General features: G+C 39.6%; 1 protein-coding gene and 1 long non-coding RNA gene across 2 annotated transcripts; one reads left to right on the top strand and one right to left on the bottom strand.

Moving 5' to 3' along the window:
• Nucleotides 1–1,884: 1,884 nt before the first annotated feature.
• On the bottom strand, nt 1,885–19,414 carry LOC125882203 (uncharacterized). Its single transcript, XR_007448316.1, has 3 exons — nt 18,971–19,414; nt 6,135–6,255; nt 1,885–5,857 (listed from the first exon to the last, which is right to left on the bottom strand). It is a non-coding gene; the product is annotated as an uncharacterized LOC125882203 (long non-coding RNA).
• Nucleotides 19,415–22,321: 2,907 nt separating this feature from the next.
• ccl20b (chemokine (C-C motif) ligand 20b) lies at nt 22,322–24,362 on the top strand. Its single transcript, XM_049565021.1, has 4 exons — nt 22,322–22,505; nt 22,816–22,918; nt 23,738–23,812; nt 23,935–24,362. Exons 1-4 carry the CDS (start codon nt 22,424–22,426, stop codon nt 24,002–24,004), a joined length of 330 nt encoding a protein of 109 aa, XP_049420978.1. The 5' UTR covers nt 22,322–22,423; the 3' UTR covers nt 24,005–24,362.
• The last annotated feature ends 35 nt before the right edge of the window (nt 24,363–24,397 follow it).

Genomic DNA, 24,397 nt, shown 5'->3' with positions numbered 1-24,397 from the left:
GGGACATAAGGTAGCCTGGAAATCCAGACTCAAATCTAGAAAGATTTTGAGTCTGGCCCTCACCGATACACCCTTCCAAGGGGCAGCAATAACTGAGGCATTTCAAATGCCGCCGCACGCAATTGGATAGCACGATGGCCAACCAGAGCAAAAAACAAGGTGACGTATTCACTGCAGTAAGCCCCATTGGTTTGCCGACCAGTGAGGCTAACTGATATATTATGCTTTTGCCGTATCCTGTCGGCAAACCGGCAAAAACGTTCTTCCTGAAAGCAAAGGCTTCTAGGGCAGTCTTCTATTCCTCTCTCAAAGAAAAAGTTAAGTGTAGTTAGCGTTTCTTCCAAAGCTAAACTGAATGGAAACGGTCCTTCAGCAGCTGCCATCTTGGCTGTTAACTTTTCGACTCCTACGGCGCAGTGCTGTCTTCATCATGTTACGCCCGCCCAGAGCCCACCTCTGTCAGATAGACTGATCTGATTGGCCCAACTGGCGATTCAGCAGGCTCTGCTTGTCGAGGCCAGATCCCCATGCAGAGCAAATTCAAATTTGCTAGGTGCGGGTCACCTGGATTTCCAGGTTAGACGTAAGGCACATGCCCCCCTCAATATTTAAAACATGTCTGCCCAAATAAAACATGAAAGAAACAGAGAACTTTTATTTCTCTGGCAGATGAACCCCCAAACCCTTTTTTCATATATGTGTCCCCCATGGAGAAATGAAACCTATGCCTTGCATCCAGTAATTGCCTAGACATTTCACCAAAAGCTGAAATTGTCACGCCCATGGTGGTGCAAGAGGAAAAGTCCCTGGATAATCAAAGTCATTAGGATTCATCCTCTGGACACCACAAATGTCTCTACCAAATGTCATGGGGATCCATTTGAAAATTGTTAAGCAAATTCAGTCTGGGTCAAAGTGGTGTATGGACCAACCAACATACATGTCTTCCATATATTCATGCTTCTAACATGGCTATAAAATCAATAAAATCATTACTACATCATCAATCAGTAGAGACTTGTGTGTTATGTTCTTCTCTGTATAAAACACAGAATATGTTTTGGCACTTTAATTCCAGTCTTAGAGTTTCATGCTTCACCAGTTTGTGACCCTCAATGAACCCTTATTACAGGTCATTGGATTTCATCATTAAACCATCATCATCATCATCATCATCATCATCATTATCAGGTGAAACTGCAAAGCTGTTGTTCTTAAAGGTTTCTACAAACTTAACATTTTGTGCAAACTGTAATCCTGTGGCTTTAATGCTCCACCCGGAAACTTGGGCGCTAGCATAGCTGACAAAGCACAGCAGAGATTAATACAGAGCAGTTAAGTGAAATCATGGTGTAGCTCTCTTTTCCAACCCAACAGGTTTAGGCTACTTATTCATACCAAAGGAACAAGGAAAGCGGAAATAAAATATGCCAGAGCTTTTGTTTTTTTCTGTTCAGTAGAGGACAGTTTCCATTTGACTGTTTTTAAATGTCTTCTTGTATGGAAAATACATTTCCAAGCTTTGAAATTTTATTTGAGGAAATTAAGTGAATGCATCTGCTATAGTGAACACCATGCTTTTCTTTCGTTAAGCTTTAAATACTCATTCATAACTTCATAAGCGTCAATATTATGAGCCTGGAAAGAACCTCCATTTTCTGTTTGCATTTTTTATGTTCACTTGGCTGAACTTTCCAAGAATTGTTTTTCCGTGTTTTTGTATGCATGGTTGCTCTACTGGAAGTGCGTAGTCAGTAAAACCAAGTTGAAATCCCCTAAACTAGCAACACTGAGGAAACGAGATAAACAATACATAAAACAACATTCAAGGAGACAATACTGAAATGATAACATTTTACTTTTAAGAAAAAGGCCTACAAATACTTTACAGAAATGTAAACTGTTCTTACATTTATATGTTGCAATTAAACAGGAATAAAACACAGATTTGAAACACATAACTCAAAGGTATATCTTATCTAGCTAGCAGCCTGCTAGCTTAGCTTAACATAAGCAGAGGTAAACAGCTTGATTGGCTCTGTCCAAGGGTAACTGAACCTCTAAAACTCACAAATAAACACACATTTGTTTAATATGTTCTCAAACTGATGTGTAAAAATGACATGTTTTCATTTTACAGGACTTATGTTGTAGATAAGCCTAATCTTAGCCAGTAGCAAGAAACAGTCTACAAATAGTCTGTCTTTTTACTATTTGATAACCTATAACTTTGTTTGAACTAATGTTGAGCTATTCATAAGGCTAAACAAACAAATCAAATGTTTCCTGTCTTTAAAGCATTTGCACAGTCTATTTCATCTACATCTACTTGCAATTTTCTTATTTTGTTCACACATTTTGCTGCATTTTGCTGCACATTACCACCTTTAACTTGCTGCTCTCTGCAGTTAGCAGAGTGTATTTCAACATCACCAGGCCTTTGTCATGGGCATGCATGATTGCAGAACATATAAACAATATGGAAACTATCCCATTCAATTCTTACTCTAGACTGTAATTACTGGTCAAAAACAGGATGCCTTTGATTGTCATCCTCACGTCAAAGGCATTAGTCGCCTTCTACAAAAGTTCCCAATACATGTAATTATTAAAATCAATTTTAATTATTGTGTTTAAATTAATGTCTTATGACAATGCTGTTGAGTTTTCTTTGTTACCACATCTGCATGTAATTAGGTTTGTACGTCAGGAGTCCTTGCAGTATATACTTACATCCAGACACAACGGATTGATTGCAGTTAATGATTGAAGTGACTTTGATTGTTACAGTGCCAATGTTCACCTCGATGACGACAGCAGAATAAATTACTGCATTCTTTCAGCTCATAAACAGAGGAGTTAAAATAAACAATGAGGACAGAGTTAGACATGTGATTATAATTGAGGGAGTCAGCTGTGTTGGCACATTCCTCCCACAGTCCTGTGGTTCAAAGGTTCTGTGTTCCCAGGATCTTATGTTCTCAGGGTCCTATGCTCCCAGGGTCTCATGTTCCCAGGGTCCTACGCTCCCAGGGTCATATGTTCCTCAGGTCCAATAATCCCAGGGTCCTATGTTCCCAAGGTCCTATGCTCCCAGGGTCCTATGTTCCCAATGTCCTATGCTCTCAGGGTGCGATGTTGCCAGGGTCCTATGTTCCCTAGGTCTTATGTTCCTAAGGTCCTATGTTTCCAGGGCCTTATGTTGCTAGGGACCAATGCTCTCAGGGTCCTATGTTGGTAGGGACCTATGCTGCCAGGGTGCTATGTTCCCAGGGTCCTTTGCTCCAAGGGTCCTATGTTCCTCGAGTCCTATATTCCCAATGTCCTATGTTTCCAAGGTTTTATGTTCCCAGGGGCCTATGTTCCCAAGGTTCTATGCTCTCAAGGTGCTATGTTGCCAGGGTCCTATGCTCTCAAGGTGCTATGTTGCCAGGGTCCCAATGTCCTATGTTCCCAAGGTTTTATGTTCCCAGGGGCCTACGTTGTTCCCAGGATGCTATGTTCCCAGGGTCCCATGCTCCCAGGGTCCTAAGTCCCAGTGTTCTCAAGGTCTGATTTTCCCTTGGTCCTATCTTTTCAGGGTCCCATGTTCCCAAGGTCCTATTTGAAAACAACTCCCAAATATACTTAAGCCCTAAATTTCAAATTATGACAATGAGTCAACCAACTAATTAACTAATTAAAAGAGAAAAGAAGAAAAGTAAAAGATAAAAAAAAAAATAAGAAGAAGAAAAATAATGATTATATTTTTGGGTTAGGAAATCTATAGAAGCTGACTTTTGCTATTTCCAAACAGGTTAAGATTAGGAAAGAGATTAAGGGTCAGGTTATTTTATTTACAAAATATTTCAACTAAAAACGCATCATAATTGACCCAAACGCAGTCAGAGGGTTAATGTTTGTAACTTGGTAACAAAGACTGTGGGGACAAAGAACCTTGGGAACTTAGGACCCTTGGAACATGGAGCCTGGGAACATAGGGCCTTGGGAACAAAGAACCTTGGGAACTTAGTACAATGGGAACATAGGGCCTTGGTGGCATAGTAGATGCAAATAATTTTGAAATTGTTGCTACATGACCAGTAAAAAAAAAAAAAAAAAAAGAAGAAGAAGAAGGAAAAAAAAAAAGGGCCGTGACATTCACTTTTGCTCAGAGGTAACTAAAACCTAAAAATGGAAACCTAAAACAACCAGAATGCTCTGTCAATAAGCACTCTTGCTGGTGGATGATGTAATGCGAGTTTGTTTGTTTTGACATAGGAAACAGTTTCCAAAACCTATTTTAGCTAACATGCAGTAACAGAGTCTTGGTTCGTAGTTGATCAGCACTGCTAAGTTTTACCGTTTGATCTCAGTATTTTCATCCTCCATTTTTACAATACAATACAATGGTGTTCACTTCCTGTTCACAAAGTCTTGTTTTACAGCCAAACACTGCACTAAAATATGTTTATAAAGACATTTATGTAAGAAATAGGTAATACAGCCCATTTGATCGGAGTTTGATCTGAGTTTGCGAGAGACAAAGGGTTGGCTCTCTCTCAATCTGCTTCTATAATCTTTGTGTCTGTGGTGGTCGGCTTACGAGCAACTCTGTCTTTCTTGCATTAGTAGCAGATATCTTTTGTAGCATGTTTCTTGACAGACACCGAGACACAGTTTCAGAAAGGGAATGACTCTTCAGTTTGTAGTAACAGAAGACAAACACGACAGACTGGTTGTCTGCAGTTGTGGTCGGGATGTTCAGATTTTGGTCTTCCTCCTGCATAGGTGTCTGTTGCTCTTTCCCTTGTGGGTTTTTCTGTTGCTGCTGGATAGGAACACAAAACCAGTAGGCCTGCATTACTTGGCACGTTTTGGCAGCATATTGTGAAGTTCATGGTTTCGTAATTTTTTGTGTTGCTTAAGGGATAAAGGTGTGTGTCAGTTTAAAAGTAGAAACAATAGACAGTTAAGATATGCTTTGTTTTGGTGAGCTTGTTTCCATTTGGAATATCTTGGCATTTGCTTGTGCGGTATTACATCTGCACAGGTAACCACACCTCAAGACTGTGGCTATGTTTCATAAATTCATAAACTGTTTTGAGTTTTTACTTAACAAGCTTTCTGTAGTTAGGAAACCTTCTGTAGAAAAATGTGTTATTAACCACCCAGCCAAATTTAAATGATCTAAAAAATTGCTATGGGTATATATGGCTATATACGTAATTATAGGTATATAAAACAAGGTGACAAAATCTGGGGGAAAAAATGAGCAGTGTTATCTGCTCTGAGATGCTGGATGTATGTCCGCAGAGGGAGCTGATTTGAAGATCAGGCCATTGCTAAGCCATTGTCTCTTGATAGGAGCTAAGCCAGAGACACAGTAACATACATGACCCCCAAGAAGAACAAGCCACTGCGCAGCAACAGCCTCTTAGCAGCTAAGCCAGTAGAACAGCACACACACACCGGGTAAGAGATCGTTTGCATGGCGATAGCCTTTTGCTCAGCAGCTAACGTAATCACAAAGCTAACATTCATAACAGTGAGCAGTAACCCCCGGCGGGATGGGTACCCAGCCACTCCAAATAGAGGCCTTTTGACGCCATGAAGCTGTCTGGCCACTGTGTCACATTGACTGTGAGTATTTTTAACAGTGGGAAGGTTGTGGGTTGGTACTTCTGAAATGGAAAGCTGAGACAGTTTAAGAGCTGCAGAAAGTATTTGTTGCTATACATTTTTTGATTGTTAATCAGCTGTGTATGTGTTTGTGTGTTTGTGCCCATGTGTATGTTATCACAAAGTTGCAAGAAGTTTCCGCATCTTGTGAGGTGTTGAGTCCACACACACGTGGCGACGTTTCCACTGCAGTACACTTGGTAGAGACACAGAGACAACAAAAAGTTGGAAGTGAGCCAGCCTTAGACATATCACTTTGGAATCTGGGAAAGATCACTGTGAGAAAGTCTGGTAAAATTGGGAGGAGGTGATGATGGGAAATTTAAAACATTTAAACTAGGAAGTTGGCCATCCTGAAAAGGAAGCACATGGAGGGAGGACATGGGGGAAAAACATAGCCACAGGTTCAAGGACTCTCATTTAATATCACAGATACAAAGAGAGAAAAGACACAGCAGGAAATGTAATATTACACAGCATTGATGGTGCACCCTTCGGTGATGCCCTGCCGCCGGCACTGCACCGCCCCTCCTCTTTTTATGATGTGGTTCACAGCATGGACTTTGGAGAAAGCCGTACAGCAACCATGACGCCCTGCACAAACACAAGCATGTGCACACAGGCAGTAGAGTCATCTGATATTCCAATCAAACAAGTTTTTGGCAGCCCACTTTTAATACTGCAGATAACATCTTGAGGGTTGTTGGCTCATGCAACTTTTGTGGGGTTTTGTGATATTAAATACTGTGAGACCTTAAACAACTTTTATTAAAGTCATATTTTGTGTGCTCAGTTTTCCCAAGAAGATCCAAGCCTCAAACAACATCCAGTAAGAATTCAGCGAATACAAATTGTGTTGGGCCGATGAGCATGATGATGATGAGAATATACTATGAACCATGAGTGTGACATACTGTGTAGGACTGCAGTCATTCTGAAATACTGGGTCGATACTGATATTAAATAACAATTTAATATCAATAAATAACAATACCAATGGTTTTTTTGTTATTGTTTATTTTGTTTTTGTCGTTAATTATTCCCCCTTCTCTGCCATGGAAACAAAGAATTCTTCATTATAAAAAATAACTGTCATGAAGTCATTCAGTCCTTCATTACACTACCTTTGCATGAGCACAAGTTAATTTAAACCTTTAAAAAACAACAACTTTCCTTCGCATGACTAAAAAAAAAAGTTCAAAAGCCTATTTAAAACTACATTTTACAAGATTACGTCATGAAAACGTTGTAATTTACATTTGGTCAATGCCGAGTTTTACAGAAAAGAGCTTGAATGCTTAGTGCAACTCCATGCAGCCTATATCAGCAGTTAGTTCTGGCCACCAGTTGCTAACTGCTAACAGCTAACCACTAATGTTAACTAGCTCTCCTCCTGTTTGTTTGATTTGTTGTTCACAATGTAGCAGTATTTGAGAAACAACAGATATTTTTACTGTTAGTAAACAGTATGACATTTTTGGGTCGGCGTGGCTTAGCTGGAGTCAAAACAATTCTCCACAGACATTAGCTAGCGCTAGCTAGCAAGCTAATGCAGACAATGGAGGACGATGATGCGAGTGGTGAGTTCAGAAAAACTCATTCCGAGTGCCGGAGCACACTGGAATGAATGTACTGTTCGGTTATCCACTCTTGGAGTGGCAGAGCAGCAAGCGGTGTGCAATTCACTTAACCATTCATTAATTTACATAGACATATAATGCTTCATTTCTTAGACCAACAGGGCTCTCGTTTTAGTGTAGGGCATCTGACTGAATTTACAAATGCAGCATGTCATGTCACTCACTCTGGGAGAGGGTTAGGTTAGGGTAAAAGTGCAGTGCTCTAAAGAGAGCCCTCCGGGGGCACGGGCTCTCGGGGGCTATATATATCCATAAGATACTTAAAATAATTTTTGTGTTTAAAACCAAATAGATCCTTAAAAGCCCTGTTAAATTTTATTAAAAAAATGCAAAGTAGATTGGGCCCAGGGCAGTTTGGCAGTGGGAAGTAGGTCTTAAACAAAGTCCTCCAGCTTCCCAGGGTCTCCAAATTTACATCTTAGGGTAGCTGTAAATAAAAGGAGCGAGATAAAATTTGTATAAAATAAATGAAAATAAGTGTTAGGGTTGGATTAAGAAAACCGACATAAAAGAAGAAGATTAATAAGTGCTTTTAAAATATATAAATAAATAAATGCATGCAAAACTGCTGAATGACAACTCAATAAAAGTACATAGAACAATAAAAACAATTAAAGGGAAATCACAAAAGTTCATAAAAATCATAAAATATAAATAAGTCATTTTAAAACATGCAATTCTTTAATGTCGAGTGACTCATGATGTACAATTCCAACTCCCAATCTAAAACTTGCTCTGGTTTATAAATAAAACATAGTTCTGTGAGAGGGTTAGGGTTAGGGTTAGACTGTGAGTGTCACTTGAAACTGTAAACGTGTACCGACGGGACCAGGCTAGCCGACCCATACGCTCTCACTCAGGCGATGGATGATCTGACAGGATTGCTGAAGGTGGGATGGTCAGCTTTGTGGTTAATTACTATGCCAATTTTACAAAGGAGGATGACACTTAAACGGTTTGTTCCAGTTTGTTTTGCTATCAAAGCTAACATTAGCTAATGCGCTATGTTGTAATTCTGATTAGAAATCAAGTTGCAGTCCAGAAAACCAAAACAATAAGCTGAAAGATGCTAAAAACACTCTGTAGCACTGAGGGGAACTGTAGAGTCTGGTGATAAGTATGTCTTTCTCACCATGAGCAATCCCTTTAACAACACAAAGTCATTTTTACCTATGTGAACATTTTGATTAGTGCAGCTTTAAACACATGTGATGATGCAGAGAGCTGTCAGTCACCTATTTTATATCGCAAGCAAATGGCCATTGAGCCAATCATGCAATTTTGCTTAAACAACTGAGAAAGTTTTTGTTAATTTATAGTGATCAACAACCCTATTAACCTTCCTGGAGATATCATCATCATGGTCATTTTAAACTTGTGCTTTTAAAGTTTTTTACCCTCTGCGTACGCAAGACAACAAACACTGCTCAAATTTAGCATGCAGTTTGGCAAGGCATTCACTCCAACATAAAGACAGCAAGTACATGCAGTAAATCAGGATAAGAATTTGTATTTTAATTTGCAGAACCATACATATGGATATGCAAACATTTTATCTGTGAACATTCTTCAGTGATTGTAATCTCAGTTGTTCTGCAAACAATGACTAACCTGCTGCCTGAACAGCCACCCAAAGAAGAGCCAGTGCAAGAATGGAAAGCAGCTTCATTTCACCAGAGACAAGAAGTTGAGGAACTGCTGAAGGAGTACAGGAACAGGTGTGAAGGTGAAGTGGCTGTGTATTGTTTGGGATGGGCTACCCATGAGATTTGCTGCCGGGAATAGAGATCTCGGAGGGAGGTTCCAAATGGAGCTTTTTTTGTGAAGAAGTGTGTATTCGGTTACATGGCGGGTGCTTTCCGTAAATTCGCCTGCATCTGAAATGTTGACTTCTTTGTGTTTGTGTGTGAATGAAGCAGGTTATATTTCCTTTACATGATCCATGTGATTGAATTTAATTTTATGCAGTCACAGTGATTATTTCAAATTGCCAAAAAACAACACAAAAAAAGAAAAACCTAGACAAACATTGCACGCCAGACTGCATTTTATTACTTGTCATTAACCTTAAATTGACCTTAATTCGGCCATGCAAACATAGGATCAGGATCAAAGTCAATATTTTCCAGCCTTGGCAGCTGGTGTGATTTACAGTCATGTAGCCATGTAACCTTAGATTGGAGCTCCTACGTCAAAGCTTTTCTTTATCTGGTCATAAACGGTGGTAGGTATGGAGATCAAAATAAGTTTGTACTTCCTTCATGCTATCTTAAAGAGCTTTGATTTATAAGCCATAAAGTGACTTGTTTTGTTACCAGCCACGATGGTAGGGCTAGTGTTCCTTGTGAGTGTGTGTGTGTGTGTGTGTGTGTGTGTGTGTGTGTGTGTGTGTGTGTGTGTGATTTCAGCAAAGTGTACGCAGAAGAGGACATACTTTATTAATCCCTGAGGGGAAACTTAATATTTTTTGTTGTCATATACACTGCCTGAAATACACACCCATGCACAAACAGGACCTATACAATTAAATGGAGAGAAATGAGCGAGGGGGTTGCCTTGGATGGGTGCCCCAAGCAGTTGGAGGTTTGGTACCTTGCTCAAGGGCATCTTAGCGGTGCCCACGAGGCAAACTGGCACCCCACCAGCTCTATGCTTGGTCTGTACAGGGACTTGAACTGGCAACCCTCCAGTTCCCAAGCTAGGTCCCTATGGGCTGACCTACTGCTGCTCCTCCAGTCCTACAGACACTGTAGTGGGAACTACCACAGAAGCAGTTTGGAGTACTGCCACAGGGGTGTAGCAAGATTGGTGGGCTAGTGAGGTATGAAGGTACGAAAGCGGCTTTCTTTTAATCTGGGTAGATCACCATGGTAACTTATGCTGCACGGCTAACCTGGCCGGGACTAGAATTTTTTCACAGTTCTGGCTGGAAATTGACTAAAATGTACCTTTCAATAATCAATTCCTTTGGAAATAGTATCACTCTAATTGTCAATGGCCTGTATGAGCAATTGTTAGATGAAGTGATACGTCATAAATGCAAGAGATGTAACGTTAACATTACATTAATTATGCCACCAAATGAAGCCTTGAATAACAGTAGTGCAGACTGTGCATCATGTTGTTGTTTTTCCCAGGGGAACTCACACTGTATCAATAATGCTTAAAATCTGAATAAGAATTATATTGTTTTATTTGCTCTTACTAAACTACTGAATATGTTTTCATGCTCTCTGGTCCATTTGTCCATGCTGACTCTAGTAGCCTTCATTAACGCAGGTAGTCTACAATAATAGTTCACTATATTATTGATCAGCCTGTTCTCATGCACTATTTGTCCATATACAAAAATGGGCCAGCAATTTGTGTATAAGCTAGGGGTGGGAATCACCAGAGGATCCACGATACAATATTATTGGGATTTTAAATATGGTGCAATATGATGAGTATTGCAATAAAATACATTGCAATATATTGCAATTTCTTACCTTTTTTCAACTGTAAATTTTATCTGTTCTGGCTAATAAGATAAGGCTTTCAGTCTGTTCTTCTCACTTCAGCCATTTTTCCAGCAGCAAAATGTATCTAGAGGACTGAAAAAGCAATTGATTATATTATTCTGGTAGACTACCCAAAGTTTAATTTGTATTTGTTATATTGATAATTTACTTAATAGAAATGGCTACTAAAAAGGCTGCGATTATGTGACCAATAGGCTGACGGAAGTGAAGATGTAAGTAGCATATAGACCGAAAGTCTGTATAAGAAGTCAGGTTGTGGTGGTGGATGGGTCAAACAATACAGGACTTTCCCCCAGGAAACAGGTGTTCTGGACTGTGTAAAAACAAGTGAACCTAGAGTTAGTTTAAGGTACATCATCACCATATTTATTTTTTAACCTAACCCAGGTACTTTTACTTGCCTAACCCTAATCTGTGGGCCTTAACATTAATTTGTTAGACACCATAATTACCGTTGTACAAGGATACATTGTATTAATCACTATGACATTTAGCCTACATACATATGAAATGTGGTATAATTCCTTCAAACCATACCATAACATTACCACTTTAGATTGTGTTTTTATGTTTGCTCCTGACTTGCTGAGGTCAGTTTTATGCTGCTGGTATGTTACAGCTGCTAGAACACAATTACATTTACATTGTGGAATCTGTCGGCAGCCCTGTGTGAAAGACGACTACGGGGGGCTTTGAGTTTGAACGAAGCTGTGCTTTGGCCAATCACAATGGAGGGGGCGGGGCCGAGACGTGCAGGTGTCCTCAGGAAATGTGTACCTACAGAAACAGCAAGCTCCACGTCCATGGCGACGGCTCCACCCAAAACGCCGCCTCGTCAACGTGAAAAAAATATTTTTTACAACAGTTACAGCAGTTCCAACATGATTGAGCTAACTGGAGTAATTTCATGTTGTATCCGACAACGGGAGGCTTTTAACAGATGACGTCCTGATGTTAGCTTTGCTGCTAGTGTTAGCTGTCCCTGTCAGCTGCAGCCACTGATGCTTTCTAGACATCGCGATTTCCCAAAACTGAATAAATAGCACACATAGCAACACAAAACTGCTTTGCTAGCTCAATCATGTTGTAACTAAGATATCCACTGGAAAAAATATTTTTTTCACAGACCATTTACTGAGTTACTGAGTTACTGCAGACACCGCTAACGTGGCTAACAGCTAGCGGTTCGCCCAGCTAATCTACGATAACCATGTTATTAATTACAAAACGTGTACACAGAAATAGTAATGTTTGTTCAATCATTGTGTTTATAGACTTTACAAACATCAGATTAGTCTAAACGGTGATATAGTGACATGAAAAATGTGATATATATATATATATACATTCTAGCTAAACTCTGCTGGTTTTCTACCTGGAAGTATTTGTAAACAACAAGGCGATTCCCTGGGGGCACCGCCGGAAGTGAAGGGTCTGAGCGATCCCCGAGGCCCCTGCACTTCCGTTCGTCGAAAAACTATGGGCAGTGCCTCCAGAGGTAAAGGAAGAAAGAAAAATCCTTTTTTTTTTTTTTTTTTTCACTGATGGATTTCCAGATTGGTTGGTATATATCACAGATAACATTCAATCAATAAAATTCATTTCACTCTGATGAAAACACACATCTCCGTCACACAACACAAGATTATAACGTCAAGCCGGAGTTGTTGTTGGGGGAAAAAAAGACAGCAATTCGCTGTGTTGTACCAACGTAGTGTGTTAATTTTGAAGAGAGGAAAGAGAAATGGTAAATTTCCTGTGAAAATGGAAGTGTATTTTGAGAAAAGACCATGCATGTAACAGGCAGAACTTGACACGGTGTCCCAGAACATCAACAACCAACACACCCAGGATACCTTTCATATCATATCTGGATGTGGAAAGTCCATGACCAAACAGGAACTGCCCATTGGTTCGACAGCCCATTGGTTCGACATCCCATTGTTCCGACCATATTAAACTCACTGTTCCGAAGTCTGTTCCGAAATCATCATGACGCCCTGTGGTTAAGGTCTGGTTAGGTTTAGGCACAAAAACCACTTGCCTAGGGTCAGGAAAAGATCATGGTGTGGGTTAAAATGAAAAAGAAAGTGACAAACACATAAGCCGTGAGCCTGCTCCGCCTCAAGCGGCCCCGCGGCGCACCATACGCCCGCCGCGAGCCGTTCAGCACCGCGGACAGTCAGACTCATGGGATGTCGAACCAATGGGCTGTCGAACCAATGACATGGACCCGACCAAACGTCAATGTGTGACAAGGTCAGAGTGAGTATGTGTGTGAATGAAGCAGGTTATATTTCCTTCACAGGATCTGTGTGATTGAATTTCATTTTTATGCAATCACAATGATTATTTGCAAAAAACAAAACAAACAAGAAAAAGAGAAGGAAAAACCCAGACTAAGATTACACAGCAGACTACATTTTATCACTTGCAAATAACTGTTAGCTGACCTTAATTCAGCCATGCAAATATGTGATCAGGATCAAAGTAAGTTTTTCCAGCATGGTGTGATGTACAGTACAGTCACGTAGCTGTGTAACCTTAGATTGAATCGGTATAATTCCTTCAAACCATACCATAATGTTATCACTTTAGATTATGTTATTTTATGTTTGGTCCTGATTTGCTGAAGTCCATTTTACACTTCTGGTATGTTTCAGCTAATAGAACACATTTTGAAATTGACTGGTCTGTTGGTATTCATCATAGGTAACATTCAGTCATTTCACTTTGATTTAGCTAAAACTAAAGTAAATTCCATGTCTCCTTTATAATGGGACAGTGTCAGTGTGGAAATACAGTTCTTAGTATAACATTTCAATCTGCTGCATCAGAGTTTAAGAGCTGTACAATGTGCAGCTGTCACATAAGAAATAGGCAGAGTGGCAAATCACTGTTAGATAATGTCCTGTAAAAAAACCCTGTTATGTTACCGTAAAATTATTATTTTTTTACTGTGACCAAAATTTACGGTTTTGTACTGTTAATGAAAAATACTGTATGAACTGTTTTTCACATTGTTAACTTGTTTAAAAAATACATTATATTGCTGTTTTTTCTCCTTTTCTTTTACAGTATGACTGATTTGTTTCAGTGCACTATTTATTTTTTTTTTTTTTTACAAACCTTTAAATAAACCTGTTATTTTCACCTAAATTAATACTGACTTAGCAGGTTAGACATATAGTAATAGTCACGCTAGAAGTCAAAGGCTCTAAGCAGGGGTTAGCAGAACTAGCTGATATTGATATTGGTATCTTAAAATAGGAAAATTAGCTAGAAGTGCTTAGAAAGCTCCATATGTCTGAGGATAAATGCAGAGTTGTGTGAGAATTTTCAAACCATTTCTTTCACATTACAGAGTTTATCCATGGTTAATATAAGAATATTAATTGGTACCGCTTTAATGACTCACTCTACTTATTTTTTAAGGCAAATTAAAGCTTAAATGTTCTTATTTACATGCACTCCTATGTGTAATATGACCTGCAGCACAGGTACAATATAGTACAAATGTAATGTCACACTCAATGTGCAAACTTCCTGAGCTGATAACATTCACTGCGATTATACATCACAACAAAAGATAAGGTTACAGCCGCTGCTGAATGAAAACTTTGAGTCTACAAAGTGTGATCATGTTAGAAGTGGACACAATGGACACATTTTAAGGAAGTTGTTTATTTCTTCAGCCCATAAAAGTGCATGTTAACCTAAAAAATTACATCAAAAGCTCATTTACTTTGGACCCATGAGGTGAGCTGAGGTCATGTTTTACACCTGTCGCACTATAACACTGTAATCAATTCTAGCCTATTATGGAAACAAGGAAGTGGCAGCCACACCTCAGCATTGTAATCACAGGGTCAAATTCCTGGACAGTCCAACTTCTATAATCTGTTACTATTTTAAGCATGCTTGCTATTTTTAGCTCCACCACGACAGTGGTATAAAAATAGATTTCAAACTCTTAGTAACCTTATGCAAGAAGAGTTCACATGAGAACACCAGGTCGGAATGTTCTCTGGAGGTGACACATGTTTTAATTCTTATTCACACCAATAGCGTCTGTTGTTGCAGGAGTAAAAGATAACATTAATATATCATCAAATGCCTTATGTATGGGCGGTTAATTTTTCTATAAGGTGTTAATTATTAACTGGTGATTTTTCTACTGAAATTACATAGAAAATACACAGTTTGGTGCACACAAATCTATATTTAGGCCCACTGAAAGAGTAGCAGTGCTGTCATTCATACCTCCATATGTGGTTAATAATAATATGCACACTAAATAATAATTAATGATCATGTCCAAGAATCCCAAAGAGTCAATATGTATGGACCATGGTTGGACACTTAAGCCTCAACCTTTTATGTTTGGGTAAACAAACTTGTACCATACAAGGTCTATTGATAGGTAGAAGGTCATTTTTTTGTAAGCATATATTTACATAAGGAGAATAAACATGCATTTGTTTGGAGGGCAGATTTGACTGTAAAATTCTAAATTACTGAAATCTTTAAAGTTATTTCAGTTCCTTATCCCAACAGAGTTGCTCCTGTCCACACATGCTAAGTAGTGTAAGTCAGAGTCCTGAGCGGGTCTGATTTTCAAGACCCCCCTCCCCAACCGGAGCGCCAACCTACAATACTGCACCCTCCTCACCAGCTGCACATATGACCATTTAGTCCCCAGACCCAACCCGACCCGCTGACAAAAGATCTGCTGCCTGACCAAAAACCTCAAATCCCATAATAATCATCCATCCATCCATTTTCGTAACCACTTATCCTCTTCAGGATTGCGGGGGGGCTGGAGCCTATCCCGGCTGACATTGGGCGAGAGGCAGGGCACACTCTGGACAGGTCGCCAGACTATCACAGGGCTGACACATAGAGACAGACGATTATTCATGTTCACATTCACACCTACGGACAATTTAGAGTCACCAGTTAACCTGCATGTCTTTGGACTGTGGGAGGAAGCTGGAGTACCCAGAGAAAATCCACGATGACACGGGGAGATAATGCAAACTCCACACCGAGGAGAGATTGAACCAGGAACCCTCTTGCTGTGAGGCGACAGTGCTAACCACACCATAGTTCTCATAGGTCAGGTGGCACAGAGGTCAGAAACAACACAGGACTAAACAACACATTCTCACTCCGACCTCGTCACATATTGGCATTTTGTCATGGACTTTCCACGTCTAGATAAGAAGTGCAAGGTACCCTGGGTGCGTTGGTTGTTGATGTTCTACAGTAGGACATCGTGTCAAGTTCTGCCTGTTACATACATTGTAATTGAATTTTCGGTAATGGGGTTTTGACAAGGAAGTGGAATGTGTTGAATAATAATGACGATATCTCTGGTTCTTCTGCATTGATTTGATCCTTTTTTTTTTTAATTGTCCATCATGAGTCAAACAATATTGTAGTGCAGTGCTAAATCATGCACTCTTTGAACATATCAGAAAATCAATATCATGTCAAGGTTTATAGGATTATAGCACAGATACCAGGGGTCGATGGCGACCTGGTCACTTTGTGATACTGTCCAAAATGTGTCAGTAGTACCAAGTATCAAAATGTGACATTTGGAATGTTAACTTCCTTTTTTACTCTGCTTTGAATTGAAAATTAAACTACAAAAAACAAGTTTATATTCCTCAGTATTGTTTTGGAAGTGGTATCAAAACTAACTAACTAAAACTTGGTGATAGTTTTGGCACATTTCAAGTAGTGACTTCCTGATCTCATAAACTCATAAACTGTATTATAAGCACTGTTAAACTGTAAATCAAGCATGAGTAATGCTAATGATGCCTCAGAGTGAACTGTGAGGATGTGACTCCTACTGCTATCTCCTCCTCCCTCATCAATAAAGTTGTTTTATCGTTAACTGTATCAAAGCCCATCTCCGTGCAGTAAAATCATTGTGTGCTATCACATGTAGTATTTCAACAATGTAAAAACATCCACCCTGGAATGACATGGACGGTATTTTAATTGTGCTTAGGCACATAGCAATTTGCAACAATTTGGTCTTTACTAAACATCAAAGTTAAGTTATTTTGTAAAATCCACCTTACAAACACAATAAATGGAAATTATAAAGGCCTCAAGACTTGATAACAACGAAAATGCTGTGCCATTTAAGTTTATGAATGGTTTTTGTGGTGCTAACAGTGTTAGCGAACAAATGTGTGGTCAAGCAACTTACACTAATCTATTTTTTTCCAACCTAGTCACCAGAAAAAAATGTTGGTGTTAAACATTTTTGCAAATCACATATATGTTAAATTTACATATTATGTAGCTATGTTAAAACTTCACATCTCAATAATGTTATGGTTATACTTACTAGTCCATACCCATTGGTAGCTTAGTCACCTTCTACCTATGCCAATCCTCAATGCCTATGTGCAGTTTCACATAGACTGACAACGTCAGTGAGTAGAAAAATGTGGGACACCTTGAGGCGTCCTGTTCTACATATCTACCAAGTTTAGTAAAAATCGAAATGGCGGTTCGGCCTAGATAAGAAATTAGCTCTCTAGCACCCCCATTTTGTTTGATGGGGTCAATAATGGAGGGGTTCCCTCAGATTATGTGTGGTCATATGCCTACAAAGTTGCGTGGTGATCGGTGAAACGCTTGAGATGTTATACACCTTTATGTGATGAGCCACGCCCTCCGCAATATTCATTGCCTTATAGAAGCTCAGTTTTAGTAAGTTTTCCAACTTTTGCCAAGAGGGAACTTTAGATATTGGTCCCTAGATTATGTTCACCAAGTTTTATGCAGATCGGTCAAACTTCCTAGGAAGAGATCGATTTTCAGTGTTTTTCAAAAAAATCAAAATGGCGGAAAATCTATAAAACCGCAAGTTATGGGTTCTTGAGGCAAATGTGTTCCTCATGAGGAGAGGCATCTCCGTGCAAAGTTTCATGTCTCTGCGACATACGGGGCATGAGATATGCCCATTCAAAGTTTGCAATTTCAATCGGTTGCTATAGCGCCCCCCTTTGGCCAATTGATTAATATTGCTTCATTCGCATCCTCCCATGACCCTCTACCACTGTGCCAAATTTCACATGGATTGACCAAGTCAGTGAGGAGAAACACGTGGAACAGAGACACCCACAGACAGAGTTTTCATCAATATATAGTAAAATGGTTAGGAAAAAATGACATGTTTCATCTTAAAATACCCTGTCTGAGTAGCCACAATCCTGGCAGTAGAAGTAGAGATGTCTTACTAAATCCACAAATGCTTTTCAGGTCACTATCCCAGGGGGAAAGTAGCGATGTCTCACTTTTTGTTACTAAATAGCCGCTGGAAAAACAGGTCGCTACAAAACACCCATGTTTGGTGCCTAAAAACCTGTTCTGAACACAGAAATGACTCGCTAAATCACAACTTTTCTTTTCTTTTCTTTAGTCACAAACAGTGGTCTGCAGCTTGCAAAGCATCTCGCCAACGTGACACACCATCCACCATCATCTCCATCTACCACTGACAGCCACCTTATATATTTGGTTACTTACAAATGTTGATACATGTATTAAATATACATGTGTGGTTTGCAGAAACATACAAAGCCAACATTTTCTTCTGGCAACTTGGCTAAATTTCCACACACTTCACCTGGAGCCCCTTTGCCTGATGGTAATCCAGCCTTGATAAGTATAAATTCAAGGATTTGCATGTCAGTAGTTTTAAATTTTGGCCTAATTTGGCTGAAAAGTGGACATTTTTTTCTACACCTAAGTTACAGATAATCTTTTTTTCTACTGCGTTCACTTAATGCACTTCTACAATTTAACATATGGTTAAGACCAGTGTCAAAGTAGTAATTACATTAAGTTTGATCATTTTGATTCATAGAGCTTTTCGAGATACTCAAAGACGACAAGCAACTTTTTAAGTTGTTTTAAGTAATCCAGGTGTCTAAAAAAGTTGCTGGATATAATTGGTTGTCTTGTGACCTGCAAATCATTAACTTAACAGGTCACATACAGAACAAATGCAGACTGTGCTGATTAAGGTTTGGTTAAAGGTGATTTTTTTTTTTTTTTTTTATCAGGTATGATTAATTTGTGCCATGCCCGAGAATGATTACCCCGCTGTCTCCTCACCTGCCACTCAGCTTTCACATTAGCGATGTTGTTCCATACCCAAGTACACTTGTGTCGGGGCGTCGGTGGCTCAGTGGTAAAGCAGGCGCCCCATGTACAAGGCTGTTGCTGCAGCGGCCCTGGTTCGACTCCAGCCTGTGGCCCTTTGCTGCATGTCATTCCCTCTCTCTCTCTCCCCCCTTCACACTTGCTGTCCTATCAATTAAAGGCTTAAAAATGCCCAAAAAATATCTTTAAAAAAAAAAAAAGTACACTTATGTCATCAGCAGTAACTTAACAGAGTTCTGTACAGCTGAAAGTGAACAGGAAACAGTTAAATAAAGCAGATATCTAAAGTAAAAACAGGATGTAGGAGAGAAACCAAACTCCAAATGACAGAGATTCAGGTGGAAGCTACGCAAGTACTGAGAGCTGAACACACAGAGACTTTGAAAAATGCTTTTCTCTTTGGTCTCTTGCACAGACAGAGGTGAGTAGAGTCTCACAACACACAGGCATGTTTCAGGGGGAGAATGGCGTCATCAGGGGTTGGCTGCGGTTGGAGAGACGTTGTTGGGCGTGCTTTTGGTGGTTACAATAATAACCCCGTGGTTAAGGTCAGGGGGCAATCATGGTCAATAGAAACCAATGTTGACTGCTGAGACTCACTTTCCACTCGCAATATTTATGAATCTACTAAACGTTATGGGCAAAATATACCAGACTGCAACTTATGGATGAAAAGGATTACAAATAATTTAGGGCCACACAGCAGCAACATACCAATAGTCAGTGATCAATGGCAACCACTTTAGATCTGTCACTCTAAATACCACTCTTACCGCAGGGTGATAGTTGATTGTTTTATAGGCACCAGCTATGTTTCCAGAGAAGACACGTCATTCAGGAAGTAGATTTTCAATTTAAAAAGCCAGCTTAACTTCACACGCACTACAATAGGAGCAAAATCATCTTCATGTCAGCCAACAAAAATAAATGCAGCGGCTCCATCTGATGAGGGATCCAAGGGACTTTCTACGAAACAAAAGGCCTCTGTTTGTCTTTCCGCACTCCACTCCACTGTCGCAAACTAGTCACTCTTACTCACTTTCTAAACACTCTTATCACCTCTCATACCATTCATGTGTGTCAAGGTAACTTTTACAGTCCCACACTCCCTTGATTTGCAAAATGTTGTTACTCTAGGCGTCATCACTGCAGTCACACTTAGGTTATCTGACCCTTAGATATCAATTTCGTTTCTTTTCTGTCCCGGAATGAACATACACACAGCAACTAACCCCCACACACACTCACCCACACACACAGTGATAAAATTCCTTTCGTGTTGCTGTAGAGGAGTCAGTTATCGAATAACTTCTAACAGGAAGTAAAAGAGGAAAAAATGTGCTCCTGCTGTGAGAGCTTAACTTCATGACTGCTTAATCTGTGTGCACACAGCAACACATGTTTGAATTACTTAATGTGAAAGTTGTCATTGACCAAAGTGAAAATAGGCAACATTTTCTCATTTATATCATATTTAAATTCTTGCTTAGAAAACATCCATAGAAAACATGCGATACAAAATTTTAAAGCTGCATTAATTAACATTTTGGCCACTAAAACACAGATCCTTGCTACCCAATCCAGCCGACATGGAGCAAACAATAGTATTAAGGTGCGGACACACCAAACCGACATCAAAGAACTAGCGGCGACGAAAGCCAACTGTTGCGTCTTCTACGTCGCCTATGTCGGCCTTTGTCAGTTGCATTTGAACACACAACACGGACTACATCCGATGGCCAAGTGGCACGTATGCTCTGCGCCTGCGTGTGAGAAAGAGCGGAGTGAAGTGGAGCCTGAGGAGTAAGCACCGGTTAGCCCCGATTTCACAACAGGCAGATTCACTCGCTACAGGGGCGAGGAAATAAAACCTTAACAGCCAATCAGAGTGATCTCTCTCATCGACGAGCTCCGCCGCCAATTCAACATGCTCAATCGGCCGAAAAGCCGCCACCGCCGACGCCAAAGTGCTGACGGTGCAGGACACACCACACATACTAGGCCGACAGACGCTCACTGGCGGCCCGACTTTGGTCAATGGCCAACCATCAGCTTGGTGTGTCAGGGCCTCAAGTCCAAAATTTACTGTACTTTAAGCTCCGGTTACTGTAACAAAGTCTTGTACTTGAGTCATTTTAAGAGTCTGTAATTTTACTTGTACATAAGTATTTTTATCTGTGTGTTTGTGGCTTGTAGCCGCTGTTGAGTTTATATGATCTATTGCTTGTGCTGCCTTAGTGATTTTTATCATTTAGAAGAGGCAGATTATTTAATTTATATTTATCTTAATCACAGAGGTGTGGACTGAAGTCATATGACTAGGACTTGAGCCACAAATGTGATGACTTTAGACTCCACTTGACAAAATCAAAAAAGCCCAAATATTAAAAAGTATGTTATTTTAAAAGTGCCACAAACCAGTACATTTCCTGTCATTTCCTCAATCAGCTAATGTTAACACTATTCACACCCAGCAGGTCCACTCCTGACTCATAGATTCACTTAGCTTGAACCAGTCCGACAGCATCCAGTCAAGTTGCAGGGGAGAACTACGAAGGACTTACATCATGTTACTCAGCGCCAGTTGGAAACAATGATACCAAAGATAACTGTCTTGGCGTTAAAAACCGATCAATGGTCAACAAAAAACTAAAAAAGAAACAAACTGCAGTTTGCGAAATGTATAGGTCTAAAATAACAGATGGAGACGCAACAACCACCAAGAAACAAATAAAATGAAGGCACATTTTAAAAGGCATTCATAATTTTTGTAAATTTAATATATCATTACTCTGTTGCTCAACCGGCTCAAAGTCTAGGACTTGGTAGCTTACACAGGGACTGGGGAGGGTGACCGCTAACTTTACTCCTTGTATACCAGAGATGTGCCCTCTCAAAATTCCGAGGTTTTTGCGAGTCCTTGAACGCAGCACAGGCAGAACTCTTCATGAGTTCATTGCAACATGCCTGTTGCACTGCTGTGGTGTCCATAGATCTTTTTATTTATTGTTTATTGTCATTTTTGTTTAATTATCTGAGATTTGTCATCTCTTCTGGTACTGAAACTAAACTGAGGAAAGTGGTTGTGTACTTATAACCGGTAATTTTTTGTGTGCACACGCTGTATATGTAAATTATCTAACACACACATTTCCACGTGGAGGTTAGGCCCGGCAGGTATGGCAGGTGTACTCTTACTTCCTGGCTCACTGCCACATTGCTAACAATCACACTTGTCATTACAAGCCTGCCAAACGGGGGAAATCCCAGCGACGGCCTACTTAAGAAAGGAGTGCAGGCACTCTCTATCACACTCTCACTGAATCGCTTCAGGCGCTTTACACCACTTAAGCTACTACAGCAACACACAGAGCGGCAGAGCCTGCACTCCAACTTTAAGACACCATGACAAGCGGCAAAGTGTGTCTCCTGGCAGCCCTGTGCTCCCTCATCATCCTCAGCACTTTTATCGACAGCACACAGTCTGGTGAGTCCTTCAGCTGTGACTGATAACACACGTGCCGTATCCTTTCTGTCATTCCTGCCAAAAGTAGATACATTTAAGAAAGGTTAAGAGAAGGCAAAGTTCTATATTTGGTTTTATGTTTTGCTTTATATGAAGTATCTGCACATTCTAAAGCTTTAACAAACTCTCAGTAAATTGAATTAGTATTGTATGGTTCAGGATTAAATCAGTAAACTAAACTCATAGTATTAAAAAACTATCTTATCAAAATGTTTTGAACTAAAATGAAACGGCTGTTCATGCTGTATTTTTATTATGTGTGTCTTCATAGCGAGCTGCTGCATGAGGTACGTCAGTCGTCGGATAAAATGCCATCATCTGCTTGGCTACACCATCCAGAACATCTACAACTCCTGCGACATCAACGCTGTTATGTGAGTCAACAATCTGATCTTTTATCTGTCTACAAGTGCTGCAATTATTTTTTTGTCATTATCTATTATTCTGTTGACTATTTTCTCAAATTAAACATTGAAAAATGCCCATCACATTATCCAAGACCACAAGGTGATGGGATGAAATGTCTTGTTTTGTCCGATAACAGTTAACAAACCCAAAATATTACTCTATCACTTACAACTAAATTACCCAATAAATACACCTGAAAAAGATGTGGTTAGGAAGTTTTAGGTGGCTGAAAAAATATAGAAATTATGTCAAATTCAGAGGTAAAAGCATAAAATTCAACAGTAAAGTAGGATTTTATATCTTAAATCTTATTTAATGTGACATCTTGTGTGTTGTTCTGCTTTCTTATCCATTCTTTATACAGTGAACAGAGACACAGTGTGTTTGTAAAGATATTTAGTGTTTGAATTAGGACAAAAATCTGCTTTGACTGGAGAGAAAGCAAATAAGTTCTGATATGTTAGAAAGCAGACACTAGATACGACTTAACAAAGCATGAGTAGGTTAGCTTGTGTCAATATTGCACAACACCTTGCTTGTGTGTTCCCTGCCAGTTAAAGTGTGACCCAAAATCAGTCAGGAGGCGCTTTGGGACTTTGTGAGAGCAGCTAATTTGGACAGGGGTCACTCAGTTACTGTTGTTAATATGTACTAGAAGACACTTAGGGTTAATACACAAGGTGGAAAAAAATCCACAGGGAGGGAGAGTGCATCTCACGTGTAATGATGTGTATTCATGCATTGCATGTTTGATCATTTCTTAACTGTTTCCTGTTTTTCCACAGATTCCACCTCCCAGGGAAGTTTTTGTGCGCCGATCCTTCAAGCAGCTGGACTCAGAGAGGGATGAAGTGCATTGAGTGAGTATACTTGTATATCTCTAGCATGTTTAGTGTCACTTTTTCTGCACATTGTATTCATCTGGTAGTATAAATCTAAATACTGGACCAAATTAATGTTGGGTTTTCATTTTTCTTTGTAGTGAAAGGAGAAAGAAGAACAGCGAGATCCTCGCAAACAGAACTCCAGGCAACACCACATCATCAGCATAAGCTCTAAACAGCAGTTCATATCTGCAACATATGACTCTAATTGTTATGCATTCCTGCACAAGAACCCTGATAGGGACTATCATGTGATTTTTCTTAAATTATATCTTATTATTTGTTCTGTTTTATAAACAGAGAAGCGTAGTATTTTTGATACATAGTCACCCGTATGCTGTAGCTACAGAGCACCCACTGGAAATAATGAAAACATGGTTTTTAAGAAGTACATTTATATTTTTTGTAAAGTTTGTGCTGACATTTTGAAGGCAGAGACATGGAGTATGAAACAATGTGTTGTCAAAAGAAGTGGAATCTTAATTTATCTTGTTAAAGAATTTATTAAAAGAGATATTTAATCACACGTGTCTGTCAATATTGGCTTCACCTCATTCACCA

This window comes from Epinephelus fuscoguttatus, linkage group LG21 (genome assembly GCF_011397635.1).
Source record: "Epinephelus fuscoguttatus linkage group LG21, E.fuscoguttatus.final_Chr_v1".
In the NCBI taxonomy this organism is placed as follows: domain Eukaryota; kingdom Metazoa; phylum Chordata; class Actinopteri; order Perciformes; family Serranidae; genus Epinephelus; species Epinephelus fuscoguttatus.
This window is presented reverse-complemented; position numbering and strand designations above follow the sequence as displayed.